The following is a 12,133-nucleotide window of genomic DNA, read 5'->3' on the forward strand; positions in this document are numbered from 1 at the left end:
TTTCACTGAAAAGAAGGTCTCTAAAAAAGTATTACTTCAATAAGTAAAACAGTATGATCAAAATGTCTTTTGGAAGGAACCTGAATAGAATAATGGCTTTTAATCCACTGGGAAATTACAGGGGAAGAAGGGTAAGAACAGACAAGGAAACCATTAGAACATAAATGGAGACATTCAGAGTAGCAGCTTATATGGAAATAGCTTGGGTTTGGAGTTTCTTTGTAAGTTAAGACTGTAGTATCAGTGAGTGGTAATTAAAAGCTTGAAGGCTTTTCATATTAGAAGTATCTTGAAATGGAGCCTGTGGCATTTATAGACCACTATGAAGCAATTAACAAGAGGAAAGCCAGAATGCTAAGCATTCATTCTAAGTTCATTCTGAAAGTAAGTGGTTTACAGTATAATTGGTTTGACAAAGTTAAACATTCCAAAGTTTCTCATCATAGAGGTATGAGTTCAGGAATACAGGAAAACACACATACAATAAAACCCATTAAAGAAAAGTTTGTGGGAAACCAGAGTTCAAGACAAAAACATAACCTCATTTGAACTTCAGGAACTTGCATGCAGAGACACAAATTCCCAAGGAAGTTGGGAAAGGATGGTCAGTCAATATCTAAGAAACATCACAAGCTTTTGTACTGTTTCCCAGGAACAGAAATTGAAGAATTTAGGTCTGTGAGAGAAGCCTTTTCAACAAAGCTGCTAATCTATCTTGCCTGCCAATTGACTACATGGAGTTCCAGCTAGACAGCTCATTTTCTTTGAGCTACTGGCCTAAAATATAAGTCACAGAGAGTGTAGAATCTTGGCTGTACAAACTGAAGTACAAACTCTGCTGGCACTGAAGTATTCAACCAAAAGCCTACTGTTTTTTTTAGGAAGTAATCAGAAAACAAGTATCTACTTTAGCTTAGAAAGAATTACAATTCAAGAGTAGTTCTAGATAGTGGAAACAATAATGCCCCGTTTCTACTATCTTTCCCCAGCATACACTCTCCAATGTGGAAGAAAAACAACCTACTCCTTACAGTGAAGCAGCAGCCCAAAAAGGCTACTTTCCTCTAAAGTATTTGTTACTTTAGTAGCACTCTGAGGAAATTTCTGTTTCTGAAACTTTGGCTACTTCTTGAACTGAGATGAAATTCTCTTATTTGCCCTAAATGTTTTAACTTTTGCACTGCTCTTAGCCTTATTTCCTTATTAGGAAACTAGATTAAAAATTACTTCAATTTACTGAAAGCAAAATGCTTGCTAGCTTATTCTCAACTGCAAACATGATTTAAGAAGCATGACTGCTACACTGACATCACTGCATTATTCTTAATGTTGAAAATGATTCTGTAAAAATATCCAGGAAAAAGCTTTGAGTATGGACACTAGGGAAAGAAGTATTTTTAGAAAGGTTTTGGTTTTCTTTTTACTGACCACGTATTTTAACTGGCAGCTTTTAAGCTTCACTTAACTGAAAACAGTGATGAGGGAAAGAGGCCAAACAGCAGGAATTTCTTGTAGCTCTGCATTAATTCCACGCTGTCTTTGTGTGCAGGTGGATGAGAACATATGAGCAGATAATCAAGAACCATTTGTATTTCGTAACTGTCAAGGGAAGAATTTGCTTATTAGCTATGAAAGGTCTGCTACATTCCATGCTTTGTTATGCCACTGAGCTACAAAAGCTAATAAAATTCCAAAACAGTAGCCAGGCTTTTTGATCACTGCTTTTTTTCCCCTTCCTGTTTTGGCAGAAGTCACATGAGGAACACCCTGTACCAGCCAAGAGAGTTGTCATGGGTTATTACTCCAAAATTTCAGTAACCGCTCACTAGTCAGACTTCATCATAGTATAATGTAACTACTGCAGCAGTACTGTTACAGTACCTTTCATTTTGACAGGATGCTCTGCTTCTTCAGAAATTATTTACTTCTACTTTACTTTTCAGAATGTGGCTTCAGACAGAGCCTATATGCTCAATAAAAATATTTCAAATCAGGCCTTGTAGTTCTTATGCAGCCAGAACTTGTTCTATCTTTATATTGGCAATCTTATGTAACACACGCAGAACTTAGACTGAATTGAGAGCATTTAATAACAGGATTTGTACTTCTAAAGAAAAAGAGGCTTAAGCTCTATTTAGCTTAAAAAACTGCCAAACAGCTGGTATAAGAAGAAAGGTGCTGCACTCACCACCTTGGAATAATTCCGTTCTCTAAACTGGTTGTCTGACTGCGGAGCCAGCGACGTTGGTAGCTGCTGGAAGATGATGATGAAGAGCTTGGAGATGGAAAAGGAGTGACCAGAAGACTGCTCAGAGATGCTATCAAGAAAGCAAGAAACCCCACATATACTGAATTACAAAGAGTGTTAAATATTTTTCTTCATACTCTGTGAACAATTTCCCCCAGATAATGCTCTTGCTTGCTGATCTTCCTCACATAACTCATTTGCAACAGGAAACACAAACATTTTAAGTAAATCTTGCTGCCTGAAGATATTCTTTTCTTAGTCAGATATTCCCTACTAGCATATATTAAAAGTCATCTTATTCTCATTAGAAGCATTCTGTCATAAGATGTGTTGACCTCCTATGACAGTAGACAGATCCCCTGGCCTCCTTTTCCTATTCAGTGCAAAAAAAAAAAAAATCATCTCTTTCCTTGCTTTAGTAAAGGCTTGAGTCAGTTCTTTCTCCATAATATAAATTGGTTGGCAACCAAGAAAATAACTGCTGTAAACAAAGAACTTCATTACAAATATTCTCACATCAAGGCCTGGGGAAAAGCAGAAGGAAAACCACTTAGCAGATCCAAAATAGTTTGGATTTGTGGGTCAATAGGTGCCTACATTTCAGGTGAATCACTACACCAAAGAATTTTAACATAATTGCAAAAGCAGGCAAACAAGTCAGACAGCAGATACCTGACCGAGCAATGCCACTGTCTCTGTCCTCATTTTGTCCTCTGCTAGGCATATCAACAGGCGTGCTGTGGGCTAAAACAAACAGATCAGATCAATAGAAAATATTACAAAACTCATCATACTATTTGTCAGCATTTTAAAATCATGTTTACGTTTAAAGGTCGTAAAGCAGCAAAGTTACATCCTGTACTGTCACCCTAAATAAGCAATATGGTGTGTGCAGAGATGGCAGCAAACAGTATTCCCATACTGAGCACTATGTTACTGGAGGAAGCTGGCTATCTGCCCCAATCTGTAAAACATCTCTAATAAGCTTAAGAATGTGAACACAGTCTACATTAGCAGAAATCACATATGCTTTGAAAATGAGGGCTGGTGGTACCTCCCCCACCCCGACTCTGCCACTGTTGTCATTCTTTGCGTGCGCAAGACTAATTTTATACAGGTTAACATCGTAATGGAATAGTCAAATACGAGGTCCATTAAGCTTCTGATTCACTCCACAAGCACAGATTTATTATTCAAAGCCTCACAGTGAGAAACACTCAGCCTATGCTGTATTACATTGAAGTGTTAGTAGTACAGAGGCACTCAAATTGAGGAGCATGCAAGATTCACAAAGAAACTGCATTGGTATTACAGTTCACATTTTTGCAATTACCAGAACTAATTAGGCCTAAGATCTGCATGGGTCATCAGTATGCCTGTAAAAGAAGACTTTAAACTACATCAAAGTTTTGATAATTAGAGAAATAGATATTGTTAAAAGAAAAAAAATAAAACCAAAATCAAATCTTAAAGCCTCCCAAGAACTCATGAATTAATTCTGAATGTCTGCCATCAAATTAAAAAAATAGCAGCAAGAGGTAAGAGAAGAAAAAGCTGTACACCACCAAGACACCTGCACACTAGCAAGAAACCAGCTATAAGCCAGGAAACATAAGCTCTCTAAGAAACATAAGGGCTCATTTATCATTAAAAACACTGCACTATAATACCTTTAAAATGAAACACATGAATTAGAAAATAAATACAAACAAAAAGTAATTAATTTAGCTTTTTTCAACAAGAAGGATTTTTAAGTATAAGCCAGATATATCTGTTGTCAGTATTTTAGCCCCTTCTGTTTCTGTAGAGTGGTTATGTACGCCCTGCAAAGATTCAAAAGGAGCTGGATTTGTGTGTACATATGGATGGGTCACACTGTGGCTGGCATTCCACACAAACCTGCAAAGAAAGAAGCACTGCGGATGAGCCGGAGGGGACCTCCTTCAGACACACCCTGCAGCAGTTTGCTGCTACACAGCTGTAACACACCTAGGAAACAAAAGCAACGTAGAGAAAACGCAATGCAAAAATGTTTAAAATAAAGACACACAGACAAGAAGGTGATGCACAGGAAAGAACCAAACTGAATGAACAGATGGCCTCATGTTGTCAGAAAGACACAGAACCTGGAAATATTTACCTAAGTTACTTCCACTGCGACAGGTTCCCAAACCATTCTGATTCGAGCTCAGCTTTCCCAGGCCAGGATCTTGGTTGATGTATTCAAAGCTATCTTGTAAACTAAAAAGTGTGAATAAAGTCAGTATTCCTTAAGAATGTGATCAAGAGGCATATTAGCTTGACAATTAGGCTCATTTTATGGAAAAAAAAAAGAGGACTGAAGATTACAGTCAAACTCAAGTTTTTTCTGAAACTGTAAGGAAACAGACATTTACTTTCTACATAGGCTCCCCTTTGATTTACTGGAAGTTTCTCCACCTCACACCTTGGGATTCAATTTATTCACATTTGCTCAGTTTTGGGACAAGGAAAAATAGAACAGGTGAGAAACAGTGTATCTTCACTGCTGAAGGAAACAGAAGTGGGGTACAGGGACATAAAGGTTTCTCAGCATACCCTTTTTTCACCCTTGGGGCAGCAGGAAAGGATAAGAGGCTTTGACTGTACATGGCACCTAACCTCTGAAGTTTATTGCATGTCCTGGGCAAATAAAGAAGCAGAAACTCAAGAGATTTTATTTTTTTAAAATTTAGGAGGCCTGGCTGGGATCCACTAAGAGAATCCTTCTCCACAACCTCCATTTCATATTTTTTACTAGATTTTCCATTTTGTTTAAGTCATCTTTAGAAGCAGTGACAGAAGGGCTACAAATGGATAAAAAATAAAAGCCAACTGCATTGGATAGGGAATTAAAAAAGAAAAGATATAAATAAAGTTCTTACTTATTGTTGCTTCCACTGAAGCTTCCTACCCTGGCTGAGAAGACTCTACTTATCATCAGCTGTGGGGGAGAGCTGAAAGGATAAACAGTCATTTCAGTGAGTCATCAATTCCAAGTGCCTGACAAGAGAGTGCATCACAGAAAAGGACACTCACCGTATGTAGTGAATTTTCAAGGTGGAGCCTTTGTAACTCATTGCCACTGAGCCAAACATCATTTCTCCCAGCATGTTGACATCAGAGGCTGGTCTGGTGTACTACACAGACAAGAAGATGGGAAGAGCAGAGTCAATAATAAGTTGGCATACTTTTAAATCCCTTAGTGCTACATTTTGAATAAAGAATACAAGTTCTGCTTCTCCATGCAGACTAAGATCCTACATGGTTTTAACACAGCACAAGTACAAGCAAGTACAGCTGGAAGATGTACTCTGTTCTGCTCACTAGATGGGCATTGTTACTCTTGGCTGCAGGGGGACCTCCAAAGGCAAAAAAAAAATAAAAGGAATAAAGATCTATTGCATTTCGAAAGAAATAGCAATGTTCCCATATACAGTGTTTGATGAAACCTGGAGGTGTCCATAGGACTTACATCCTGTAATCTGGATGCCCAAGTATTAAACTGACCTTATTCAAGTGAGTAAGCTCTCCTACCCTTTCTGCCCTTGCAGAAAGTTTCCTGGAAACGTTTTTGATTAAAAATTAGTGAGGACTGTGTTTCTAAGAATAATCAGACTTTTTTTTTTTTTTTTAATTTTGTTTCAAAGACTGATCAGCAATAGCAAATATTTTTCTTGGTGAAATGTTTATACTTTTACTGAGAAAGAGCCAGAGTACCTGAAACAGTTCTCTTGATTTCATGTTCTAGTAAGACAATCTAAGGGTCTCTTAACGTACCACATTCAACATGCTCTTTAGAACTGACCTGAACCATAGATAGAGATCTTTCAAACCAAGAACAGAGAACAGTACAGTGCTTGTTATGACCTTCACAAATAGTAATGCTATTAAGTATCTTCTGTAACTCTTTCAAAGATAAGACCAAGATAGACCAAAAGGTTAAGATATACCCACATGCTCTTAGCCTACAACAATTTAAACACAGGGCAGATATCACAAGGTTCAGATTAAATTGCAATGCACCAGAAATAAAACTAGTCATCCAATGCATGTAAGTTAAGGCTTTTAAATACAACCTTCTTCAGTAAAAATGGATAAATACAGGCAAGAAAAGTAATGAGCATTACCTGATACTTTGGTATCTGTTCTTTGATACTGTGCATACAGTTTACAGAGGGACTATGGGAAGAAATATTGTTGTTCCCATTGCTTGCTTGGCAGTTCTTGGCAGAAGTCTTTACAGAGGCATCCTCTACCATTTTCTGTATCAAAACAGAGCAATATGGTGAAGACAAAGCAAACATGAGAACTCCCACCTCTAAGCATAGCATAGCAAGATTTTTTTTCAACTACAGGTAAGCAACAGAAATAAGAGATACTCTTACTGGGTTAAAAAAATAGGTATCAGATTTAAAAGATGCTTTTTAAAAGACCAGCATCAGAGGAAGTGCAGAACTACTCTCATATTTGTATTGTCAGACAAGTTTTCATAGTGTCACATACAGAGTTATTGGTCAGAGTTCCACTGGAAGACCATTCCCAATTATTATGAATCCCTCTGTGTTAACATTTGCCAAAGTTTATGTGAACAAAATCTGAGCTTGTGCATTGCTTACAAACTGATTTCTGTAGTCATTTGCACAATTAATCACTGAAATTGCATGTAACTTTTGCTGCTCAAGTGATTAACAAATTTCTTAAACAGAAGAACAGCAAGCACAAACAAGGGGTGAGTAAAGTATCATTTGGTACAAGTACCTGGCTATAAAGTCTATTTATAAAACCTTTGTTTAAAGAAGAAAACAGGTAAGCAAATGCTTAAATCCAGCTGACTGTTTAACTCAAGCTTACTCCCAAGTCAGTCTTAAGATGTTGCTTTAACAACAGAAAGATGTAAAGGAAGTCTCAGATATCAATTATATTAATGTTATTTGTACATGTTTCATAAGACACTGGAGTTTGCTTAAGGGTTCTGTTGAACAAAACCCAATAAGAGTTTGTTTCCTTTGACAGCTGTTTTTTTTCTTTTCAATTCGAATGTCCATTAGATGTCTCTTAAAAGCACCACATTATTTGAACACACTTCTCACAAGCACTTGAAATGATTTATATGAAGGGAACAGAACTATAACCTTACAGCAATGAAAATTGCTTAGAAAGTCTTAGAAAGCTTCCCTCTCACACTTAAGCTTAAGAAATTCAAAATCCCTGAGTTAACATATATTTAACATGTATTAATATAAACATTCATTCACTTGCTGCACACCAAAATGAAATGTATTTTTCTAAGTTTCATTTTGTATCAGCATAGCTTTAATTCAACAGGAACATGCATCAGCACAGACCAATAACATTTTTTTTCAAATGGTAGCAAGGTACATGTAGACAGCTTACAGAAAAGCAAGCAAGCAAGAAATAAAGGAATAGTAATAAACTAGCTGCTAGTAAAATGCTCAGTAGCTAAATTTACAATTCCTTGGCTCAGCAAGATAAGAAAGGAATGATAACAGGAAATGAAATGGAAATAAAAGTAAAATCCAATATTCCGTAAGACTGATTTTTATGATGAACATTACAGCACAATAAACATAGTTTTAAAATACTAAGTCATGATGACAAGATGATATGAGCAAAAAGAAAAAAAAAAAAGATGCAGAAGAAAAAGGGAGCAAGCTAAGAAAAGTAGAATAGGTGATCAGTCATTTTCAAGAACTGATATATAAACAAGTCAAGCTCCTTTACCCATTTAAAAATAAGCCTACTAGCATGTTAAAAAAGTAAAATCCTGATGTCTATATTTTATCTTGTATTTGCACTCCTTTTCTGCATTTTTTTCCTGGAATAGTATTCATGTGCTGTTGCTTATCTAATCCCAATGTGACTGTCATTAGGGGTTTAGAAAAGCACCAGTGTCAGTAGTCACATGTTTAATGAGCTATTGACAAAAAATGCCTAAAAAAAGTGGTCTGACATACACCATCTACAGAAAGAATTGGAGATTAGATCAAAAACACTGAAAAAAAAATTCAGTATATTAAACAAACACAGGGTTAAATGGAATACAGACCTGTTAGCTCCTCAAGGTAAGTTTACTGTATACTTTAAAGCCAAACAATCTATTTAAATACTCAATGTGAATAAGCTTTACCGTATTCCAGGAAAATCATAGAATCAACTAGGTTGGAAAAGACCTCCAAGATCATAAAATCCAACCATTACCCCAGGGCTGCCAAGTCCACCAATGGATAAATTCACAATATATACATACATACACGCATTCTTTTAACAGGGCTGAGCTTGTGACCAATCTTGACTTAAATTTAAATGAATCTAGTCTCAGGTTTGCTGTTTGATAACATACCAGACAAACAGCCAACATTCAAGATCACTTGTAACATCTATGTGTTTGCATGCTTTTCAAAGTGCTTTGGCTGTTTTAAATGAGCACCTAGATTACTATCTGGCTAGAAAAGATATTGTAGACCTCATTATGTGTTATGAGAAAAGTTCTATGTTAGTGTTGCATAGAGTTTCTGACAGAACGTTTTGTCATTAACTTGTAACGTATTCAAGCAAGAGAAATAATTTGAATATTTAAATGAAGCCAGAAATATATTTCCTCCTCACATGTCACGTTTTAAACCAACTTTAAGATACAAAACACCCCTGATTTGGGGTGGAGTGGGAGGAGAGTGGGAGCAAGATTAACAGACCACTCTGACCCATTTACCCTCTTAAGCAGATGATCAGTCATCAGCTGATGATGCTCAATCTTACGGATTTAGCACAATGGCATATTTGCACTGTGACTGAAATAGAGATTGCTGGGTTTTAAGCACCTTCATAAAGAATTTCTACAAGTCACAGTTATTTATATGTAGCTAGTGATTCTACAATAAACCATGCTAGTCTGACAGGCTGAAGTTGCTGCTTGTACAAAGGTTTCAAAACAACCAACCAACCAAATAAAAATAATTCAATGTAAAAGATAAACAAAGAGCTAGTAGAAAACAAAAACCAACAAAACAACCACAAAACAGAAAATACCAATATTTTACTTGTCTTAAAATCAACCAAGTATAGCACAAAGAATCTGCATCTTGACAGCATCTACTCTTGCTTCTATATGTGTCACCAAAACTCACATGGCCATATATTGCTATTCATCAGTCTTACACATTACAGCATGGTTAGCCAAAGTGAAATTATCTGAATTCACAAAAAGCTAACAGCTGTAATAAACAGAACACCAAAGGAAGACAAGCACACTTAGAGACATGATGAACATCACTTGAACAATGGGACTGCACAACCAGGGCTAACAACAAAAAAAGCAATCCTAGTTGACATTAAAAAGGCTAAGGAAATACTAAATTTAGAGGGGCATAGATTGATTTGCTTGAAAGGAAATCAGATCCAAGTTTTAATACCATATTTGTATTATAAATACCAAGTATGTGTTCAAAGGTTTTTTGGAATCTAACCCACTCTGATTGCAGCTACTGCAGAACTGACATCAAGTGAAATACCACAAGATTAAGAAGTTCACATTGTCATATTAAAATTCCTGCTTCTGGAAAGGGAAAGAAAAGAGCAGTAGAACAAATGAAAAATTAGCATTTCATACCTGAATGACAGCCTCATCAATTCTGCGGACTGCTTTGGAATCAAATAAAACCTGTCTGCCTCTCCTCTCACAGTCTTGGTAAACTATCAGGCGGATTTCATTCAAGTCAAACTCTGAAGTGGACCAGCTGCAGGTTATAAACATAAGATATTAAATAAGCCTGCAAAGTAAGCACACTATTTTAAGTGAACAAACAGGTATTTAACAAATTCATCTTTTAGTCAGCCTTTGCAAGAATCAGACTGTAATCACAGAACTCCAACCAAAAAGGAACTCAAAGGAGCATCTCAGCCCAGTGTCACTGATACATAGACAGGCACAGCCAGACCAGTTTTTATTCAAACTTTCTTCAAAATCTGAAGCATCCTCATTGCAAGGCAGGTGTACTATTTTGTGCAATTCGCTCAGTGGCAATGAAGAACAACGGATTAATATCCTCTTTACTATAGCCTTTCACAAGCTCAAGGCTTGTACCTTCCCTCATCCTTCTGTCATCTAAACAACATAAGACAGATTCCTTTTGATCTATTCCTGTCAGTTTAAGTTACCATCTTCCAAACTTTAATTCTTGTAACTGGAAAACAAGGTTTCTGTTGTTCCATTATTCTTCCTCTTTAAGGTTGCTTTTAGGGATGTTTTAGGGTTCACGGCACAATCATAGATTACTGAGGCTTGATCTGCAATTATGACTAAACTCATTAATAAGTGAAGCCAAGATACCACTGAGATTCAACCTGAAGCAAGCCAACTCTCTCAAGCCAGAAGCTCCTCATTCTTCAGATATACACCATGGTACAAAACTTGCTTCCCTGCATTACTGCAGGAGGCTGAGATAGACTTTATTCCCTAATTCCACAGGGAGTCAGACTGCACATTAGAGCATGGAGGCTTGCCTGGCCCTCAGGTTCAGCTACAGAATATGCTTTTCATGATATGTAGATGAAAAATTGGAATGAATGGAAGAAACCTACTACTGCACAAAGCAGTGCCACACAGTCATATTGCCTTATCCCTGACCTGAATGGATCACATCTAGAGGGTAAGAGTACAACTGTTATTAATAGTTGTTGGCTGAACAAACTGCCTAAGAGACTTCAGTCAAGGCCACACTGATGTTCCAGCCAAAAGGCTGTTTCATTTTGGAATTTTCCCAAACTATGCCCTACAGAGAAGCCAGGTACAGAATTAAGGGGAGGGCATGAAAACTCTATACAGCTGAAAGACAAGAATTTCTGAAGCTATTTCTCTTATTCCATGCTCTGTTAACAGCCATAAATCAATACGATGGTAAACACCATAAACTCCTGCTAAAGTCAGTAAGGTAACCATGGGCAACTGCATTAGGAGCACACTTAGAGACTTGCAAATTTAAAATAATTATAAGTAAAGCCAGCTTTCTTTCTTTTTTGTGCTTCATCATGCATTTCAGACATCAACTCTCCCTTCTACATAGCCATAAAGAAAAATAAGGCTAAATTTGGCACCTTTTTTTTAAAGCTGTAATACCTCATCAAGCCAGGGGGTTCTATTCTATTTTTAAATACCTTGGGACAGAATAAGCTAGATAACAATCTCTATTGTAAGGTACTCTGATACAAGTATACTCTATGTGCATAATATACAAGGGTTCAGTACACATCAAAGCCATACCATGGCACGATGCTAAAGGCTGTTTTGCCATCAACAGTGAGGAAGCTTGTTGATGTGTAGCACATTACCTCCAAAATTCTAGGAGTGCCAGGCAGATTTCTTTTCAAGTCTTCCCTTTCAAAGGGAGTCACAGTCTTAAGTTAACCTGCATGAGATCAGACCTGATACCATTGTTGATAGTTGCCCAACAAAGATCCTACACACCTCACATATACAGAGAGCTGCAACTACACCATCTGTTTTAAAGAGTCTGTTACTAGCTTCTCAGCCCACTGCCTGTGCAAAGCTCTTACAAAATCCAGTTATACAGAATGCAAGAGAAGTCAGAGCCATCAATAGATTCTGTTCTAGTCTGCCGCATGAACCTGATGCTCTTCAGCACCAGATACTGATCCCTCTTCAGTTATACATCTATTTATTTAATTACACACTTTCTACAATACACAATACCTGAACTAACTGCTGCTTTCTTGAAAAGGTCACAGGTCTTTACTCCTTTTAACAACAAAGAAAAGGTAAGTCTCTATGGCCTCAACTTAAATTGCATGCAAGAACTAAGCCTTATTTATCTCCAGGACTAGCGCAGT

At 37.0% G+C, this 12,133-nt stretch overlaps 1 protein-coding gene across 4 annotated transcripts in view; it reads right to left on the reverse strand.

The window, feature by feature from the left end:
* The window catches only part of FNIP2 (folliculin interacting protein 2), a 48,907-nt gene that overhangs the window by 17,025 nt on the left and 19,749 nt on the right, over nucleotides 1-12,133 (reverse strand). For 2 of the 4 annotated variants that reach the window (XM_061373397.1, XM_061373390.1), the window contains exons 2-9: nucleotides 9,897-10,023; nucleotides 6,397-6,531; nucleotides 5,306-5,406; nucleotides 5,152-5,223; nucleotides 4,389-4,489; nucleotides 4,148-4,237; nucleotides 2,921-2,992; nucleotides 2,189-2,318 (exon numbers count right to left, since the gene is read on the reverse strand). In XM_061373397.1, coding sequence (XP_061229381.1) covers nucleotides 2,189-2,318; nucleotides 2,921-2,992; nucleotides 4,148-4,237; nucleotides 4,389-4,489; nucleotides 5,152-5,223; nucleotides 5,306-5,406; nucleotides 6,397-6,531; nucleotides 9,897-10,023 — 828 coding nt within the window. The remainder of the gene's footprint in view (nucleotides 1-2,188; nucleotides 2,319-2,920; nucleotides 2,993-4,147; nucleotides 4,238-4,388; nucleotides 4,490-5,151; nucleotides 5,224-5,305; nucleotides 5,407-6,396; nucleotides 6,532-9,896; nucleotides 10,024-12,133) is intronic. The other 2 variants (XM_061373416.1, XM_061373406.1) reach the window with 1 other exon arrangement.

This window comes from Neopsephotus bourkii, unplaced genomic scaffold, assembly GCF_033783945.1.
Source record: "Neopsephotus bourkii isolate Nb327-2 ecotype Australia unplaced genomic scaffold, CSIRO-AGI_Nbou_v1 NB_168, whole genome shotgun sequence".
Classification (NCBI taxonomy): domain Eukaryota; kingdom Metazoa; phylum Chordata; class Aves; order Psittaciformes; family Psittacidae; genus Neopsephotus; species Neopsephotus bourkii.